This window comes from Pristiophorus japonicus, chromosome 1 (assembly GCF_044704955.1).
Source record: "Pristiophorus japonicus isolate sPriJap1 chromosome 1, sPriJap1.hap1, whole genome shotgun sequence".
Lineage (NCBI taxonomy): Eukaryota > Metazoa > Chordata > Chondrichthyes > Pristiophoridae > Pristiophorus > Pristiophorus japonicus.
Window position 1 is genome coordinate 222,237,606 of NC_091977.1, and position 20,639 is coordinate 222,258,244.

The window sequence follows — 20,639 nt, forward strand, 5'->3', positions numbered from 1 at the left end:
AGCCTGTGTGATAGCTGGTGTGCAACGGCCACCCCACGTTAAAAAAACTCACGCACAGGCATCTTCCATCCTTCAATATGAAGTTCGAGACCTGGAACATCAGGACCCTCATGGATATGATGATGACAGGGCTCGAGCTCGAGGAACTTGCACGTAGAGGCGAGGCCTTGAAGGGGCTTAAAAAACGAGGGTGAGGATTTAAATTTAATGCACTGGAGGACAGGGAGCCAGTGAAGGTCGGCAAGGATGAGAGTGATAGCCAAGAAGGACTGAGAACAGGACATGAACCAAGTGACAGGGTTTTGGACAAGCTGGAGTTTATGGGAGGAATAAGATATTGGACCGGCAATATGGGTCTGGAAGTGCAAAGGCATCTGAGAGAGTTTCAGCATCAGAGTGGCTACAGCAAGAGGTGGAAGTAAGTGGTCCTAGTGATGGATAAATGTGGGTTTTAATGTTCAGCTCAGGGCCAAACAGAATGATCTGATTCAGCCAGAGAGTGTGGCCAGCGAGCAGAATTTGTGGCAGGGATTTAAGACAATGGTTATGGTCCGACTGAGCTAGAGAAATGTGTGACTAATCCAAGACCTGATGTTGGCCGCACGCCTTGCTTTTAGCAGGTGCATTCGAGACAGCCAGCGAGACCCTCACACCAGGCAGATAAGGGCCTCATTGAAATTCAAAAGTTGGGGTCTGGCAACATCATTCATACTTCGACATTGTTTTAACTCTCAGCAGCCGCATTCAGTGCCTGGTTTCAGTCCCACCAGGAGTAGCGGGCCCAGAAGAGGGCCGAAAATGTAAGTATACATATTTTTTGTAATGCTTTCCTTGTGGGCCTGGAGGAGCAGGAATGCTTTACCAGGCCCCACAAGAAAACTAAGAAAACAGGCTTCCGTCCCCAACCATGATCACACCCACCACCCAGCCGCACATTCCCCCCTCCACCATTTACCACTGATTCCCATATACCGGCCTGACGTCATAGTTGCCGGGTTTGAATCTGTAGAGGGAACGATTTGTACTTAGTTATATTCCAAAACAGAGCTCTAAATTAAGAGTACAATAAACCAAACTAATAAACTTGAAGGTGCTATACAGAAATTACTTATGACCAGTAATACTTATTCTCTCCTTTAATGAGGGTGCGGGGGTGGGGGAGGGGACGAGATTTCTTAGATTTACAAATAACTTTTAAAACGTACTCTAGGATGAATTGTACAACTTATAACATGAGGTCCAAGTGCATTATATATCTGTAAGATCCTCCAACATAGAGCTGAATTTAGCTTTGCAATTGATATTTCAGAAACATAGAAACATACAAAATAGGTGCAGGCGTAGGCCATTTGGCTCTTCAAGCCTGCACCACCATTCAATAAGATCATGGCTGATCATTGCCTCAGTACCCCTTTCCTGCTCTCTCTCCATACCACTTAACCCCTTAGCCGCAATGGCCATATATAACTCCCTCCTGAATATATCCAATGAACTGGCATCAACAACTCTCTGTGGTAGGGAATTCCACAGGTTAACAAGTCTGAGTGAAGAAGTTTCTCCTCATCTCAGTCCTAAATGGCTTACCCCTTATCCTAAGACTGTGTCGCCTGGTTCTGGACTTCCCCATCATCGGGAACATTCTTCCCTCATCTAACCTGTCCAGTCCCATCAGAATCTTGTAAGTTTCTATGAGATCCCCTCTCATCCTTCTAAACTCCAGTGTATAAAGGCCCAGTTGATCCAGTCTCTCCTCATATGTCAGTCCCGCCATCCCAGGAAACAATCTGGTGAACCTTCGCTGCATTCCCTCAATAGCAAGAACGTCCCTCCTCAGATTAGGAGACCAAAACTGAACACAATATTCCAGGTGAGGTCTCACCAAGGCCCTGTACAACTGCAGTAAGACTTCCCTGCTCCTATACTCAAATCCCCTAGCTATGAAGGCCAACATACCATTTGTCTTCTTCACCGCCTGCTGTACCTGCATGCCAACTTTCAATGACTGATGAACCATGACACCCAGGTCTCGTTGCACCTCCCCCTTTCCTAATCTGCCGCCATTCAGATAATAAACTGCCTTCGTGTTTTTGCCCCCAAAGTGGATAACCTCACATTTATCCACATTATACTGCATCTGCCATGCATTTGCCCACTCACCTAACCTGTCCATGTCACCTGCAGCCTCTTAGCATCCTCCTCACAGCTCACACCGCCACCCAGCTTAGTGTTGTCTGCAAACTTGGAGATATTGGCCCCAAGTTTCCACACGCGGCAAAACAGGCGCCCCTCTGAGCTGGGCGCCCGTTTTTCGCGCCGGAAACGGCGCCTGAAAAAAAACGCGGTATTCTCGAGCGCCTTGCAGCTCGATGTCTGCTTGGCGAGGCGCACAGGGGGCGGAGCCTACCACTCGCGCCAATTTTGTAACTAGGAGGGTGCGGGTACAATTTTAATGAGTTTTTTTGGTGCCGGCAACCCTGCGCGTGCGCGTTGGAGCGTTCGCGCACGCGCAGTCTGAAGTAAACATTGGCACTCGGCCATTTTAAAAAGTGCTGCAGAAAAAGTGAAAATTTGTTTATTGAACCCTTGCAAAGGCTTGCATTTTAATTTTCTTGATATTTCTGTGTGTGAGGGAGTGCATTCTGTAATTAAAGATAGACTGTGATAAACGGGACACATGCACTTGTTTGAGACTATTCAAATTCTTTGTAGCTGTTCAATTTTTAACATTTTTTAATAAAACCACATTGCCCTTCCATGATCAGCACTGAGGCTTCTTCCAGCTTTCTCCCCCTGCCGTCGGTCGGTCCCGACGGCAAACCGCTGCCTGAAAGGCCTGCCTGAAGCACTTTCACACAGGTAGGAACATGGTTTATTTAATCTTTTCTTTGCTTATAAATTTTTATTCAGGTTGGATTTATTTGTATAATATTTGTAAAAATATAATTAAGGATTTATTGTAGAATTTAATGACTTCCCTTCCCCCCCTCACCTCCCCACCTCGTTCCCGACACCTAATTTGTAACCTGCGCCTGATTTTTTAATGTGTAGACAAGGTTTTTTCAAGCCTACAAAAATCTTCACTTGCTCCATTCTAAGTTAGTTTGGAGTACGTTTTCACTGTGGAAACTTTCAAATCAGGCGTCAGTGGTTGGACATGCCCCCTTTTGAAAAAAAAATTCTGTTCAAAAGTGAAACTGTTCTACCTGACTAGAACTGTAGAAAACTTAAATGTGGAGAATTCCGATTTCTAAGATACTCCGTTCTCCACCAGTTGCTCCTAAAAATCAGGAGCAAATCATGTGAAAACTTGGGGCCATAGAGTGTAGGAGCAGGGAGGTCTTACTGCAGTTGTACAGGGCCTTGGTGAGGCCTCACCTGGAATATTGAGTTCAGTTTTGGTCTCCTAATCTGAGGAAGGACATTCTTGCTATTGAGGGAGTGCAGCTAAGGTTCACCAGACTGATTCCCGGGATGGCAGGACTAACATACGAGGAGAGACTGGATCAACTGGGTCTTTATACATTGGAGTTTAGAAGGATGAGAGGGGATCTCATAAAAACATATAAGATTCTGACGGGACTGGACAGGTTAGATGCGGGTAGAATGTTCTCGATGTTGGGGAAGTCCAGAACCAGGGGACACTGTCTTAGGATAAGGGATAGGTCATTTAGGACTGAGGTGAGGAGAAACTTCTTCACTCAGAGTTGTTAACCTGTGGAATTCGCTGCCGCAGAGAGTTGTTGATGCCAGTTCATTGGATATATTCAAGAGGGAGTTAGATATGGCCCTTACGGCTAAAGGAATCAAGGGGTATGGAGAGAAAGCAGGAAAGGGATACTGAGGAAATGATCAGGCATGATCTTATTGAATGGTGGTGCAGGCTCGAAGGGCCGAATGACCTACCCCTGCACCTATTTTCTATGTTACTCAATTTCTTCATCTAAATCATTAATGTTATTATTAGTATTAGTCAAGAACATTTATGTGTACTCACCTAAGCAGTCCAAGAAAATAGGACTTGTCCAGAATCTGACGCTGTGGTCCTGTAAAGTAAATTAAAAATAAAACATGTTCAGGATTATAAATTGATCCATTTACTAGTCTTTGTACTATAGCAATTAAAAAGGAAAACAAAAATAATCTTCAAGATTATTCCAAGGCACGGGCTCGACGGGCTGAATGGCCTTATTCCGTGCTGTAACCATTCTATGAAGATTTTGAACTTTCTCAAATGGATACAGTAACCTCGTTTTTTATGGTACTGGAATTACAACCCAGAGGTAGTGAGTTACAATCCCACCACGGAAATTGAGAAAGTAAATTCCATAGATCTGGTCATTTCTAGGCTGGCACCAGAAGATGGCCATAACATCAACAAGACTGTTGTAAAAACAAACTGATTCACTAATGCCCTTCAGAAAAAGGAACCTGCCACCCTACCTGGCCTCATCTAAATGTAACTCCAGTCCCACATTACATGGTTGGATTCTTAATGCCCTCAAGGCAAACTAGACATGGGTAACAAATACTACCATGCCAGTGTCACCCATGTTCCAAGAACAAACTAAGAAAATATATACATTTTATTAATAACTACCTTTATAGATGATACAAAAAAGGATAGGAGACAATATGCACATACCTTTTGTTATGTATCTGGACTTGTATATATTCTGTACAGCGACCAGAGGGCTCATTCAACCGAGTCCCAAGGGATCCCATAATCCCTTGGGAGCACAGGTATATAAGAGTGCTTCACAGGTTGGAGAGGCACTCTGGAGACCTGCAATAAAAGACTAAGGTCACACATTACTTTGAGCTCACAGTGTTCCGTCTGACACTTTCTCCATAACAACTGGCGACGAGATACAGTTGGCGAACCCAAAGATGCAGAGAACAGTGGGCATCCTGGGGAAATTCTCGGAGGGAGTTGATTGGGAAACTTTTGTGGAGCGACTCAACCAATACTTCGTGGCCAACGAGCTAGATGGGGAAGAGAGTGCTGCCAAACGTAGAGCGATCCTCCTCACCGTCTGTGGGGCACCAACGTATGGCCTCATGAAGAATCTGCTCACTCCAGCTAAACCCACGGAGAAATCGTATGACGATTTGTGCACACTGGTCCGAGAGCATTTGAACCCGAAGGAAAGCATTCTGATGGCAAGGTACCGGTTCTACACCTACAAAAGATCTGAAGGCCAGGAAGTGGCGAGTTATGTCGCCGAGCTAAGACGCCTTGCAGGACATTGCGAATTTGAAGGACATTTGGAGCACAAAGAGACTTTTTCGTACTTGGCATTGGCCACGAAACCATACTTCGCAAACTTTTGACTGTAGAGACCTCAACCTTGAGTAAGGCCATAGTGATAGCCCAGGCATTCATTGCCACCAGTGACAATACTAAGCAAATCTCTCAGCACACAAGTGCTGCTACAAGTGCTATGAACAAAGTGATATTGTTTTCAAATCGTAACCGACAGGGCAGATCAAACATACCTGCAGCTACACGTCCGCAGATGTCTCAGAGTCCACCATCAAGGGTGATGAATGCAAGGCCATTAACACCTTGTTGGTGCTGCGGGGGTGATCATTGTTTCCATTCATGCCGATTCAAAGGATACATTTGCAAGGGCTGTGGAACAATAGGACACCTCCAACGTGTGTGCAGGCGAGCTGCTAGGCCTGCTAAACCTGCAAACTACCATGTTGCAAAGGAGGACAGATCCACGGAGGATCACGACGAAACAGAACCTCTGATAGAGAAAGCAGAGGTACATGGGTTGCACACATTCACTACGAATTGTCCTCCAATAATGCTGAAGGTTGAACTAAAGGGACTCCCGGTGTCAATGGAGCTGGACACGGGCCAGTCCATCATGGGCAAAAAGACCTTCGAAAGGTTGTGGTGCAACAAGGCCTCAAGGCCAGTCTTAACTCCAATTCGCACGAAACTAAGAACTGACGCGAAAGAACTGATTCCTGTAATCGGCAGTGCTACCGTAAAGGTCTCCTACAATGGAGCGGTGCACAAGCCCACACTGCTCGGCAGGAGCTGGCTGGGAAAGATACGCTGGAACTGGGACGATTTTCGAGTGCTATCGCCCGCTGACAACACTTCTTACAGGTCTTAAACAAATTTCCTTCGCTGTTCGAACCAGGCATCAGGAAATTCCAAGGAGCAAAAGTGCAGATCCACCTAATTCCGGGGGTGCGACCCATCCATCACAAGGCGAGAGCAGTACCGTACATGATGAGAGAAAGGGTAAAAATCGAGCTCGACCAGCGACAAAGAGAGGGCTTCATCTCACCGATCGAGTTCAGCGAGTGGGCCAGTCCTATTGTCCCAGTCCTCAAGGGAGACGGCACCGTCAGAATCTGTGACGATTACAAAGTAACTATCAATCGTTTCTCCCTGCAGGACCAATACACACTTCCAAAAGCAGACGACATCTTTGCAACGCTGGCGGGAGGAAAAACGTTCACGAAGCTGGATCTGACCTCAGCCTACATGACACAAGAACTGGAGGAATCATCGAAGGCCCTCACCTGCAGCAACATGCACAAAGGTCTTTTTGTTTATAACAGATGCCCGTTTGGAATCCGATCAGCGGCGGCGATATTCCAGAGAAACATGGAAAGCTTACTGAAGTTGGTCCCGCACACCGTGGTCTTCCAGGTCGATATCTTGGTCACAGGTCGGAACACAGTCGAGCATCTGCAGAACCTGGAGGAGGTTCTTAGTCGGCTCAACCGTGTGGGGCTCAGGTTAAAACGCTCGAAGTGCGTTTTCCTGGCGCCTGAAGTGGAGTTCTTGGGAAGGAGGATTGCGGCGGATGGCATTAGGCCCATCAACGCAAAGACGGAGGCAATTGAGAACGCACCGAGGCCACAGAACGTGATGGAGCTGCTGTCGTTCCTGGGACTCTTGAACTACTTTGGTAACTTCTTATCGGGTCTCAGCACCCTGCTAGAACCACTACATGTCTTACTACGAAAAGGGGGCAAATGGGTTTGGGGCAAAAGCCAAGAAAATGCCTTTGTAAAAAACGAGAAAATTGTTATGTTCAGACAAATTGCTTGTGTTGTATGATCCATTTGGTACTAGCATGTGATGCGTCGTCATATGGCGTCAGGTGTGTATTGCAACAAGCCAATGATTTCGGGAAACTGCAACCGGTTGCTTATGCATCCAGGAGTCTGTCTAAGGGTGAGAGAGCCGACAGCATGATTGAAAAAGCAGCATTAGCATGTGTCTATGGGGTAAAGAAAATGCATCAATACCTATTTGGCCTAAAATTTGAATTGGAAACTGACCATAAGCCACTTATATCCCTGTTTTCCGAGAGCAAAAAGATAAATACCAACGCATCGGCCCGCATCTAGAGATGGGCGCTCACGTTGTCGGCATACAACTACGCCATCCGCCACAGGTCAGGCACAAAAAACTGCACCGATGCTCTCAATAGGCTGCTATTGCCTACCACGGGGGTGGAAATGGTGCAGCCCGCAGATCTAGCCGTGTTTAGGGAAGCATTTGAGAGTGAGCAATCACCCGTCACTGCCGGCAGATAAAATCCTGGACAAGCCAGGACCCCTTATCTCTAGTCAAAAGCTGTGTGCTTCACGGGAGCTGGTCCAGTGTCCCAGTGGAAATGCAGGAAGAGATAAAGCCGTTCCAGCGGCGCAAAGATGAAATGTCTATACAGGCAGACTGCCTTCTGTGGGGCAATCGAGTAGTGGTCCCCAAGAAGGGCAGAGGCACCTTCATCAATGACCTCCACAGTACCCACCCAGGCATCGTAATGATGAAAGCAATAGTCAGATCCCACGTGTGGTGGCCCAGCATCGATGCGGACTTAAGAGTCCTGTGTTCACAGATGTAATACATGCTCGCAGTTAAGCAATGTACCCAGGGAGGCGCCGCTAAGTTTATGGTATTGGCCCTCCAAACCGTGGTCTAGGGTACACGTCAACTATGCAGGCCCGTCCTTGGGTAAAATGTTTCTTGAGGTTGTAGACGCGTACTCCAAGTGGATTGAATGTGAGATAATGTCGACTAGCACGTCCGCTGCCACCACGGAAAGCCTGCGGGCCATATTTGCCACACATGGCCTACCCGATGTCCTGGTGAGTGACAACGGCCCATGTTTTACCAGTGCTGAGTTCAAAGAATTCATGACCTGAAACGGGATCAAACATGTCACATCTGCCCTATTTAAACCAGCGTCCAATGGTCAGGCAGAGAGAGCAGTGCAAACCATCAAGCAAGGCGTGAAGAGGGTAACTGAAGGCTCACTGCAGACTCGCCTATCCCGAGTCCTGCTTAGCTACCGCACGAGACCACACTCACTCACTGGGATCCCACCTGTTGAACTGCTCATGAAAAGAGCACTTAAGACAAGGCTCTTGTTAGTTCACTCTGATCTACATGAACAGGTAGAGAGCAGGCGGCTTCAACAAAGTGCATACCATGATAGTGCAAATGTGTCACGCGAGATTGAAGTCAATGATCCTGTATTTGTATTAAATTATGGGCAAGGTCCCAAGTGGCTTCCCGGCACTGTCGTGGCCAAAGAGGGGAGCAGGATGTTTCGGGTCAAACTTTCAAATGGACTCATTCACCGGAAACACTTGGACCAAATCAAACTCAGATTCACGGACTACCCTGAGCAACCCACCTTGGACCCTACCTTTTTTGATCTCCCCAACACACACACCAGTGGCAACCGACACCATGGTTGACCACAAAGCAGAACCCATCATCCACAGCAGCCCTGCAGGGCCCAACACACCAGGCAGCCCAGCAAGGCCAGCTGCACAGCAGCCCAGCGAGGGCCCAACAAATGACTCAACAACATCAGCCTTCACACCGAGTCGATTAACCAGGGCAAGAAGGGCCCCTGATCGACTCACATTGTAAACAGTCACACTATTGACTTTAGGGAGGGAATGTTATGTATCTGGACTTGTATTTACTCTGTACAGCCACCAATGGGCTCATTCCCCAGAGTCCCAGGGGATCGCATAATCCCTTGGGAGTACAGGTATACAAGAGTGCTTCACAGGTTGGAGAGGCACTCTGGAGACCTGCAATAAAAGACTAAGATCATACATTACTTTGAGCTCACAGTGTTCAGTCTGACTTTTTCTCTGTATACTACACCTTTCATTCCAGTTTTCATTCCACTCAAACCCTGCTGAGTTACAGGGCGATCTGCAACTTTAATCTGAGCAGACAGCACACCTCCAGGCATTACAGGCCCGCCACGAGTTCCAGGTCTTGCTGTTCCAGGAGGTATCTATAGACAGAATTTTACCAAGTCAAACAGTTTTGAGCAGAAACTGCGGTCATTCCTCTTTCACTTTCTCTCTGTTTTACATTTTGCATATTTGCAAACCATATTCTCTCTATATAAGCAAAAGTTTATGGACAGCTCATAGATGACTGAGTTTGTAAAATAATGTTCTGGGCTCATGACTTGTACTTCAATTTAAAGAATGGAATTTCAAAAAAATAGACAAACGCCTCAGTACTTATTTGGTTACAGTGCAGCCTTTGTTTAATATAAATTAATATTTAAAATATTTGATTTCAATTAACAAGAAAAAAAATGAATTTGTTGTACAGCAGGTTAAAATTCTAAACTTGCTGTGCCTCACACTGCTTAGACATTGCTGTGTCTAGATGACACCTATTCCTGGCTGTGCCAACAGGAGGTCCTAGGTATAGAGCAAGCTTTTGTCCACAGAAAAGAAAAACTGGAGCTATGTCAAACTGGGGTGCTCTCGCACACTTCCTAGGAGGCAGTTTGAGAGTGGTATCCTGCCTCAGGAAACCCCGCATCAATAAACTACAGGTTCAATGCAAGACTATTGTATAGTATGTAATTCTATATAGTATAGTGCATAACCAGCTGGCTATACACTGCTCTCTGGCCACACCTGTGACTGATTTTCCACCAAAGTTTGCTGGACTTGGGAACAGGTCACTCAGCATGTTTTAAATAGAAACTAATTCACCTGAGACACGTAAGAATTGTCATTGAAAGAAAATGACCTCGCACAACAATTGGGAGCAGCACAGAATCTGTGAATGAAAAGGCAGATAGCAGATACTTCTAAATCAAACAATTGCTCAGATGTTTGTTAACAATAAAGATGATCAATAAACAGCAAATTATGTTAGGTATCAGTGTGAAAACACAAAGAATGTTGGGAAGTTGTAATATCAATGGTGTTTGGGGGGGGGGGGGGGATGGTGTCGGGGGCAGGATGGTGTCGGGGGGGGGGGGGAGGGCGATGGTGTCGGGGGGGGGGCGATGGTGTCGGGGGGGGGTGGGAGGGCGATGGTGTCGGGGGGGGGGGAGGGCGATGGTGTCGGGGGGGGGGGGGAGGGCGATGGTGTCGGGGGGGGGGGCGATGGTGTCGGGGGGGGGTGGGAGGGCGATGGTGTCGGGGGGGGGGGAGGGCGATGGTGTCGGGGGGGGGGGGGAGGGCGATGGTGTCGGGGAGGGCGATGGTGTCGGGGGGGGGGGGAGGGCGATGGTGTCGGGGGGGGGAGGGGATGGTGTCGGGGGTGGGGGGGTGGGGGGGAGGGGATGGTGTCGGGGGGGGGAGGGGATGGTGTCGGGGGGGGAGGGGATGGTGTCGGGGGGGGGGGAGGGGATGGTGTCGGGGGGGGGGGGGAGGGGATGGTGTCGGGGGGGGGGAGGGGATGGTGTCGGGGGGGGAGGGGATGGTGTCGGGGGGGGGAGGGGATGGTGTCGGGGGGGGGGAGGGGATGGTGTCGGGGGGGGGGAGGGGATGGTGTCGGGGGGGGGGAGGGGATGGTGTCGGGGGGGGGGAGGGGATGGTGTCGGGGGGGGAGGGGATGGTGTCGCGGGGGGGGGTGGTGTCGGGGGGGGGGGGAGGGGATGGTGTCGGGGGGGGGAGGAGATGGTGTCGGGGGGGGGATGGTGTCGGGGGGGGGGAGGGGATGGTGTCGGGGGGGGGGGGGGGGGGGATGGTGTCGGGGGGGGGAGGGGATGGTGTCGGGGGGGGAGGGGATGGTGTCGGGTGGGGGGAGGGGATGGTGTCGGGTGGGGAGAGGGGATGGTGTCGGGTGGGGGGAGGGGATGGTGTCGGGGGGGGGGGAGGGGATGGTGTCGGGGGGGGGAGGGGATGGTGTCGGGGGGGGGGAGGGGATGGTGTCGGGGGGGGGGGAGGGGATGGTGTCGGGGGGGGGGGAGGGGATGGTGTCGGGGGGGGGGAGGGGATGGTGTCGGGGGGGAGGGGATGGTGTCGGGGGGGAGGGGATGGTGTCGGGGGGGGAGGGGATGGTGTCGGGGGGGGAGGGGATGGTGTCGGGGGGGGAGGGGATGGTGTCGGGGGGGGAGGGGATGGTGTCGGGGGGGGAGGGGATGGTGTCGGGGGGGGAGGGGATGGTGTCGGGGGGGGGGAGGGGATGGTGTCGGGGGGAGGGAGGGGATGGTGTCGGGGGGGGGAGGGGATGGTGTCGGGGGGGGAGGGGATGGTGTCGGGGGGGGAGGGGATGGTGTCGGGGGGGGGAGGGGATGGTGTCGGGGGGGGGAGGGGATGGTGTCGGGGGGGGGAGGGGATGGTGTCGGGGGGGGGAGGGGATGGTGTCGGGGGGGGAGGGGATGGTGTCGGGGGGGGGAGGGGATGGTGTCGGGGGGGGGAGGGGATGGTGTCGGGGGGGGGGATGGTGTCGGGGGGGGGGGGATGGGATGGTGTCGGGGGGGGAGGGGATGGTGTCGGGGGGGGAGGGGATGGTGTCGGGGGGGAGGGGATGGTGTCGGGGGGGGGGGGAGGGGATGGTGTCGGGGGGGGGGGGAGGGGGAGGGGATGGTGTTGGGGGAGGGGACGGTGTCGGGGAGGGGGAGGGGGAGGGGATGGTGTCGGGGAGGGGATGGTGTCGGGGCGGGGGTTGAGGGGATGGGAGGGGAGGGGATGGTGTCGGGGGAGGGGATGGTGTCGGAGAGAGGGAGCGGATGGTGTCGGGGAGGGGGAGGGGATGGTGTCGGGGAGGGGGAGGGGATGGTGTCGGGGCGGGGGGGAGGGGATGGTGTCGGGGACGGGGGGGTGGTGTCGGGGGGGGGGGAGGGGATGGTGTCGGGGGGGGGGAGGGGATGGTGTCGGGGGGGGGGGGAGGGGATGGTGTCGGGGGGGGGGGAGGGATGGTGTCGGGGGGGGAGGGGATGGTGTCGGGGGATGGGATGGTGTCGGGGGGGGGGGGGAGGGGATGGTGTCGGGGGGGGGGAGGGGATGGTGTCGGGGGGGGAGGGGATGGTGTCGGGGGGGGGGGAGGGGATGGTGTCGGGGGGGGGGAGGGGATGGTGTCGGGGGGGGGGATGGTGTCGGGGGGGGGAGGGGATGGTGTCGGGGGGGGTGGGGGAGGGGATGGTGTCGGGGGGGGGGGGAGGGGATGGTGTCGGGGGGGGAGGGGATGGTCGGGGGGGGGAGGGGATGGTGTCGGGGGGGGGGGAGGGGATGGTGTCGGGGGGGGGGAGGGGATGGGTCGGGGGGGGGGGAGGGGATGGTGTCGGGGGGGGGGGGAGGGGATGGTGTCGGGGGGGGGGGGATGGTTGGTGTCGGGGGGGAGGGGATGGTGTCGGGGGGGAGGGGATGGTGTCGGGGGGGAGGGGATGGTGTCGGGGGGGGAGGGGATGGTGTCGGGGGGGGAGGGGATGGTGTCGGGGGGGGAGGGGATGGTGTCGGGGGGGGAGGGGATGGTGTCGGGGGGGGGAGGGGATGGTGTCGGGGGGGGGAGGGGATGGTGTCGGGGGGGGGAGGGGATGGTGTCGGGGGGGGGAGGGGATGGTGTCGGAGGGGGGAGGGGATGGTGTCGGAGGGGGGAGGGGATGGTGTCGGAGGGGGGAGGGGATGGTGTCGGGGGGGGAGGGGATGGTGTCGGGGGGGGGAGGGGATGGTGTCGGGGGGGGAGGGGATGGTGTCGGGGGGGGAGGGGATGGTGTCGGGGGGGGTAGGGGATGGTGTCGGGGGGGGGAGGGGATGGTGTCGGGGGGGGGGAGGGGATGGTGTCGGGGGGGGAGGGGATGGTGTCGGGGGGGGGGAGGGGATGGTGTCGGGGGGGGGGAGGGGATGGTGTCGGGGGGGGGGAGGGGATGGTGTCGGGGGGGGGGAGGGGATGGTGTCGGGGGGGGAGGGGATGGTGTCGGGGCGGGGGATGGGATGGTGTCGGCGGGGGGCAGGGGATGGTGTCGGGAGGGCAGGGGATGGTGTCGGGGGGGGGGGAGGGGATGGTGTCGGGGGAGGGGATGGTGTCGGGGAGGGGGAGGGGATGGTGTCGGGGAGGGGGAGGGGATGGTGTCGGGGAGGGGGAGGGGATGGTGTCGGGGAGGGGATGGTGTCAGGGGGGGGAGGGGATAGTGTCGGGGGGGGGAGGGGATGGTGTCGGGGGGGGGGGGGGGATGGTGTCCGGGGGGGGGAGGGGATGGTGTCCGGGGGGGGGAGGGGATGGTGTCCGGGGGGGGGGGGGGGGGGGAGGGGATGGTGTCGGGGGGGGGAGGGGATGGTGTCCGGGGGGGGGGGGAGGGGATGGTGTCGCGGGGGGGGAGGGGATGGTGTCGGGGGGGGAGGGGATGGTGTCGGGGGGGGAGGGGATGGTGTCGGGGGGGAGGGGATGGTGTCGGGGGGGGAGGGGATGGTGTCGGGGGGGGGGGAGGGGATGGTGTCGGAGGGGGGAGGGGATGGTGTCGGGGGGGGAGGGGATGGTGTCGGGGGGGGAGGGGATGGTGTCGGGGGGGGAGGGGATGGTGTCTGGGGGGGGAGGGGATGGTGTCGGGGGGGGGAGGGGATGGTGTCGGGGGGGGGAGGGGATGGTGTCGGGGGGGGAGGGGATGGTGTCGGGGGGGGGGAGGGGATGGTGTCGGGGGGGGGGAGGGGATGGTGTCGGGGGGGGAGGGGATGGTGTCGGGGGGGGAGGGGATGGTGTCGGGGGGGGAGGGGATGGTGTCGGGGGGGGAGGGGATGGTGTCGGGGCGGGGGATGGGATGGTGTCGGCGGGGGGCGGGATGGTGTCGGCGGGGGGCAGGGGATGGTGTCAGGAGGGCAGGGGATGGTGTCGGGGGGGGGAGGGGGAGGGGATGGTGTCGGGGGAGGGGATGGTGTCGGGGAGGGGGAGGGGATGGTGTCGGGGAGGGGGAGGGGATGGTGTCGGGGAGGGGGAGGGGATGGTGTCAGGGAGGGGAGGGGATGGTGTCGGGGGGGGGGAGGGGATGGTGTCGGGGGGGGGGAGGGGATGGTGTCCGGGGGGGGGGAGGGGATGGTGTCCGGGGGGGGGGGGAGGGGATGGTGTCGGGGGGGGGGGGGGGAGGGGATGGTGTCGAGGGGGGGGGAGGGGATGGTGTCGAGGGGGGGGGAGGGGATGGTGTCGGGGGGGGGGAGGGGATGGTGTGGGGGGGGTGGTGGTGTCGGGAGGGGGAGAGGATGGTGTCGGGGAGGGGGAGGTGATGGTGTCGGGGAGGGGGAGGGGATGGTGACGGGGGGGGGATGGTGACGGGGGGGGATGGTGTCGTGGGGGGCTGGGAGGGGATGGTGTCGGGGGGGGGGGATGGTGTCGGGGGGGAGATGGTGTCGGGGGGGGGAGGGAGTTGGTGTCGGGGGTGGTGTCGGGGGGGGGGGGGGAGATGGTGTAATTGGGGGGGGGGGGGTGATGTGGGGATGGCGCACTCCAGCCTCGGGCCCCTCGCCGATTTGGAGCCACGGCCCAGATTGATTCCCACACGGAACACTAAGTGACCGGCTGACGTACCCCAGTCCCAACCCGCAGGGCAGTCGGCGGAGCTCGGGCCGCAGTCGGAGGTGGTCTTCCAGCGGCTCCTTTAGTCATCGGCCGGGCCGCCGAAGCCGGCCTTTGCCCACTCGCCATCCTCCGATAATTCTTCAACTTTTCCACTCCTGTCTGTTTACCGAGAAGCTTCGACGGATCGTGCACGGAATCCCCTCCAGTGGCCCAACAACCGCAGCTCGCGCGCCCCCTCCCGTTGCCCAGCAACCAGCCCGCGCGCCTCCTCCCGTTGCCCAGCAATCGCGCCGCGGATGTCGCGAGAGCTCGCGTGTTGCCGGTTGATCCCGCCCCCTCTCTGAATGGTTCAGTTGAGCACAGATGATCTGTGAGCGAGGTAGGCACTTTGCCTGTGAGCTTCTCGTTCGCTGCCTGAATATTCAACATCTAGTCATTGTGATTACCATGAGTTGTTTCACAGGCAGTCCAGCGGACCGACCTTCCAAGTTTTGAAATCAGTCAGATCGCTGCCCCTCCAAAACCTGCTGGGGTTCAATGGTAAATATTTGCTGGCCTTGGAACAACGAAGAAAAAGCATGAACTTGCATTTCTATAGCGGCGTTCACAACCTCATGACGTGCTGAAGTGCTTTACAGCGAATGAAATATTTTTGAAGTGTTCACTATTGTAATGTCGGAAACGCGGCAACCAAATTGCACCTAGCAAGATCCCACAAACAGGAATCTCATAATGATCAGAAACACTTTTTTGTGATGTTGGTTGAGGGATAAATATTGGCCAGGACACCGGGAGAACTCCCATGCTCTTCGAAATAGTGCCATGGGGTTTTTTTACGTTCCCCTGAGAGCAGTTGGGATCTCGGTTTAATGTCTCATCTGAAAAGGTACCCCCGACCGTGCAGCACTCCCTCCGTCCATCTCCCCATGACTGAGAAATTGTCCAAATGAAGATTTATAAATGCTGCTGTTGGAGAATTGCAAAATGTATTACTCCCAGTTTTCCTGCGGGCTTTCTGTGCCAAAATGTTAGGTTTGTATGAAAAACACACGTCAGGCATGTTAATTACTGACTTATGTCTTAAGATTATATTCTGCAAGTGTTCCATTTTGAAACATTTTTATAAGAATTGGGTAAGCACAGTTGATTTTCAAGTATTGATCCACAACTTCCAAAGTTAATTGTTCCAGCCGGGTTATGGTGGAGTGTGTCAATGTCCACTTCTTGCCTCTAACTTGAATGGTGGTGCAGGCTTGAAGGGCCGAATGGCCTACTCCTGCACCTATTTTGTACATTTCTATGTTTCTAAAATATCAATTGCAAAGCTAAATTCAGCTATATGTTGGAGGATTTTACAGATATATAATGCACTTGGACCTCATGTTATAAGTTGTACAATTCATCCTAGGGTACGTTTTAAAAGTTATTTGTAAATCTAAGAAATCTTGCCCCCTCCCCCACCCTCATTAAAGGAGAGAATAAGTATTACTGGTCATAAGTAATTTCTGTATAGCACCTTCAAGTTTATTAGTTTGGTTTATAGTTAATTTAGAGCTCTGTTTTGGAATATAACTAAGAATCGTTCCCTCTACAGATTCAAACCCGGCAACTCCGACGTCAGGCTGGTATATGGGAGTCAGTGGTAAATGGTGGAGGGGGGAATGTGCGGCTGGGTGGTGGGTGTGATCGTGGTTGGGGAGGAAAGCCTGTTTTCTTGTGGGGCCTAGTAAAGCATTCCTGCTCCTCCAGGCCCACAAGGAAAGCATTACAAAAAATATGTATACTTACATTTTCGGCCCTCTTTTGGGCCCGCTACTCCTGGTGGGACTGAAACCAGGCACTGAATGCGGCTGCTGAGAGTTAAAACAATGTCGAAGTATGAATAATGTTGCCAGACCCCAACTTTTGAATTTCAATGAGGCCCTTATCTGCCTGGTGTGAGGGTCTCGCTGGCTGTCTCGAATGCACCTGCTAAAAGCAAGGCGTGCGGTCAACATCAGGTCTTGGATTAGTCACACATTTCTCTAGCTCAGTCGGACCATAACCATTGTCTTAAATCCCTGCCACAAATTCTGCTCGCTGGCCACACTCTCTGGCTGAATCAGATCATTCTGTTTGGCCCTGAGCTGAACATTAAACCCCACATTTATCCATCACTAGGACCACTTACTTCCACCTCTTGCTGTAGCTACTCTGCTGCTGAAACTCTCACAGATGCCTTTGCACTTCCAGACCCATATTGCCGGCCCAATATCTTATTCCTCCCATAAGCTCCAGCTTGTCCAAAACCCTGTCACTTGTGTCATGTCCTGTTCTCAGTCCTTCTTGGCTATCACTCTCATCCTTGCCGACCTTCACTGGCTCCCTGTCCTCCAGTGCATTAAATTTAAATCCTCACCCTCATTTTTTAAGTCCCTTCAAGGCCTCGCCTCTACGTGCAAGTTCCTCGAGCTCGAGCCCTGTCATCATGTCCATGAGGGTTCTGATGTTCCAGGTCTCGAACTTCATATTGAAGGATGGAAGATGCCTGTGCGTGAGTTACTTTATAATTGCCGCAAATCCTGACGATGCATCACTTTTGAGTACTGGAACAATTGGGCTGTCCCACTTGCTGAATTCCACTGGGGAGATGATGCCCTTGCATTGCAGCCTGTCAAGCTCGATTTCCACTCTCTCCCTCATCATGTGAGGTACCACTCGCGCCTTGTGGTTAATGGGTCGTGCCTCTGGGACCAAGTGGATCCACACCTTCGCCCTGGAAAAGTTTCCAATGCCTGGCTCAAAAAGGGAAGGAAATTTGTTCACAACCTGGGTACATGAGGCCTCATCGACATATGATAGCGCTCGGATGTCATCCCAGTTCCAGCAGATTTTGCCCAGCCAGCTCCTTCCAAGCAGTGTGGGGCCATCGCCCGGGACAATCCAGAGTGGCAGTTCGTGCACCGTGCCCTCGTAAGTGAGCTTGACCATGGCGTTGCCCAGGACAGTGATGAGCTCGTTGGTGTACGTTCTCAGTTTCGTGTGGATGGGGCTCAGGGCTGGTCTGAGGGCCTTGTTGCACCACAGTCTCGCAAACATCTTTTTACTCATGATGGATTGGCTAGCGCCAGTGTCCAGTTCGATAGCTATGGGTAAGCCATTCAATTTTACATTTAGCATTATAGGTGGACATTTCGTCAAAAATGTGTGCACCCCGAGTACTTCAGCATCTGCCTCTCCAGAGCCAGAAGATTCTTCATGAGGCTGTAGGTCGGTGCCCCGCAGACTGTGAGGAGGACCGTTCTCCTTTTTGCAGCGCTTACTTCTCCATCCAGCTCGTTGACTACAAAGTACTGGTCTAGCCGTTCAACATAGGCTTCTCAGTCCTCACCCTCCGAGAACTTCTCCAGGATGCCCACAGTTTGCTGCATCTTTCATATACTCATTGCCAGTCATTGTGTTCCTAACACAGATGAGACTGCACACAGGGAGGTTAAAGTAACAGTGACCTCAGTCTTTATTAAGACACTCCAGAGTGAAGAACAGGCCTTAGGGGCCAGCTTATATTCAGTGCTCCCAAGGGATGCTGGGATCTCTTGGGACTTCAGGGGATGCACTCCTTGGTGGCGGAACATGGGAGTGCATGCTTTACAGATACACAACAGATTGCATATTAAGTCGAACAGCCAGTTCACTCCATCCAAACTGCCCTGGTAAAGGACATAGAAAATAGATGCAGGAGTAGGTCATTCGGCCCTTCGAGCCTGCACCACCATTCAATGAGATCATGGCTGATCATGCACTTCAGTACCCCATTCCTGCTTTCTCTCCATACCCCTTGATCCCTTTCGCCGTAAGGGCCACATCTAACTCCCTTTTGAATATATCTAACGAACTGGCCTCAACAACTTTCTGTGGTAGAGAATTCCACATGCTCACAACTCTCTGAGTGAAGAAGTTTCTCCTCATCTCAGTCCTAAGTGGCTTACCCCTTATCCTTCGACTGTGACCCCTGGTTCTGGACTTCCCAACATTGGGAACATTCTTCCTGCATCTAACCTGTCCAATCCCGTCAGAATTTTATATGTTTCTATGAGATCCCCTCTCATTCTTCTAAATTCCATTGTATATAAGCCTAGTCGATCCAGTCTTTCTTCATATGTCAGTCCTGTCATCCCGGGAATCAGTCTGGTGAACCTTCGCTGCACTCCCTCAATAGCAAGAATGTCCTTCCTCAGATTTGGAGACCAAAACCGCACAAAATATTCAAGGAGTGGCCTCACCAAGGCCCTATACAATTGTAGTAAGACCTCCCTGCTCCTATACTCAAATCCTCTCGCTATGAAGGCCAACATGCCATTTGCCATCTTCACCGCCTGCTGTACCCGCATGCCAGCTTTCAATGACTGATGTACCATGACACCCAGGTCTCGTTGCACCTCCCGTTTTACTAATCTGTCACCACTCAGATAATAATCTGCCTTCCTGTTTTTACCAAAGTGGATAACCTCACATTTATCTATATTATACCGCATCTACCATGTATTTGTCCACTCACCTAATCTGTCCAAGTCACCTTGCAGTCTCTTAGCATCCTCCTCATAGCTCACACTGCCACCCAGCTTAGTGTCATCTGCAAACTTGGAGATATTACATTCAATTTCTTCATCTAAATCATTGATGTATATTGTAAATAGCTGGGGTCCCAGCATTGAGCCCTGCGACACCCCACTGGTCACTGCCTGCCATTCTGAAAAGGACCCGTTTATTCCTACTCTTTGCTTCCTGTCTGCCAACCAGTTCTCTATCCACGTCAGTACATTATCCCCAATACCATGTGCTTTGATTTTGCACACCAATCTCTTGTGTGGGACCTTGTCAAAAGCCTTTTGAAAGTCCAAATACACCACATCCACTGGTTCCCCCTTGTCCACTCTACTAGTTACATCCTCAAAAAATTCTAGAAGATTTGTCAAGCATGATTTCCCTTTTATAAATCCATGCTGACTTGGACCGATCCTGTCTCTGCTTTCCAAATGCGCTGCTATTACATCTTTAATAATTGATTCCCACATTTTCCTCACCACCGATGTCAGGCTGACCAGTCTATAATTCCCTATTTTCTCTCTCCCTCCTTTTTTAAAAAGTGGTGTTGCATTGGCTATCCTCCAGTCCATAGGAACTGATCCAGAGTCCATAGAATGTTGAAAAATGACCACCAATGCATCCACTATTTCTAGGGCCACTTCCTTACGTACTCTGGGATGCAGACTGTCAGGCTCTGGGGATTTATCGGCCTTCAATCCCATCAATTTTCCTAACACAATTTGCTGACTAATAAGGATTTCCTTTAGTTTCTCCTTCTTGCGAGACTCTCGGTCCCCTACTATTTCCGGAAGGTTGTTTGTGTCTTTCCTAGTGAAGACAGAACCAAAGTATTTGTTCAGTTGGTCTGCCATTTCTTTGTTCCCCATTATAAATTCACCTGATTCTGACTGTAAGGGACCCACATTTGTCTTCACTAATCTTTTTCTCTTCACGTATCTGTAGAAGCTTTTGCAGTCAGTTTTTATGTTCCCTGCAAGCTTACTCTCATACTCTATTTTCCCCCTCCTAATTAAACCCTTTGTCCTCCTCTGTTGAATTCTAAATTTCTCCCAGTCCTCAGGTTTGCTGCTTTTTTGGCCACTTTATATGCCTCTTCCTTGGATTTAACACTATCCCTAATTTCCAGGAAAATCTACTTTTGTATCTTTAATCCAACTACCTTATTTCACTGCCACCATATACAGCATTTTAACTTCTCATTTGCAGAAAAATAAAAATCCAACTTTATAGGCAGCAAACTACTAATCAACAACAACTTGCATGTTTAGAGTACCTTTAATGTAGTAAA

General features: G+C 52.9%; 1 protein-coding gene and 1 long non-coding RNA gene across 3 annotated transcripts in view; one reads left to right on the forward strand and one right to left on the reverse strand.

Annotated features, from left to right (window-relative positions):
• ift74 (intraflagellar transport 74) overlaps positions 1–15,042 on the reverse strand; it is a 176,758-nt gene extending 161,716 nt beyond the window's left edge. Inside the window, exons 1-3 of one of the 2 annotated variants that reach the window (XM_070886712.1) lie at positions 14,774–15,040; positions 9,164–9,299; positions 3,995–4,043 (exon numbers count right to left, since the gene is read on the reverse strand). In XM_070886712.1, coding sequence (XP_070742813.1) covers positions 3,995–4,043; positions 9,164–9,299; positions 14,774–14,890 — 302 coding nt within the window. In that variant the 5' untranslated portion in view covers positions 14,891–15,040. Of the gene's footprint in view, positions 1–3,994; positions 4,044–9,163; positions 9,300–14,773 lie in introns of both variants that reach the window. The other variant, XM_070886720.1, reaches the window with a different exon arrangement.
• A 20-nt stretch (positions 15,043–15,062) lies between these two features.
• LOC139268499 (uncharacterized) overlaps positions 15,063–20,639 on the forward strand; it is a 65,054-nt gene continuing 59,477 nt past the window's right edge. Inside the window, exon 1 of the long non-coding RNA XR_011594040.1 lies at positions 15,063–15,304. This is a non-coding gene — a long non-coding RNA (uncharacterized lncRNA). The remainder of the gene's footprint in view (positions 15,305–20,639) is intronic.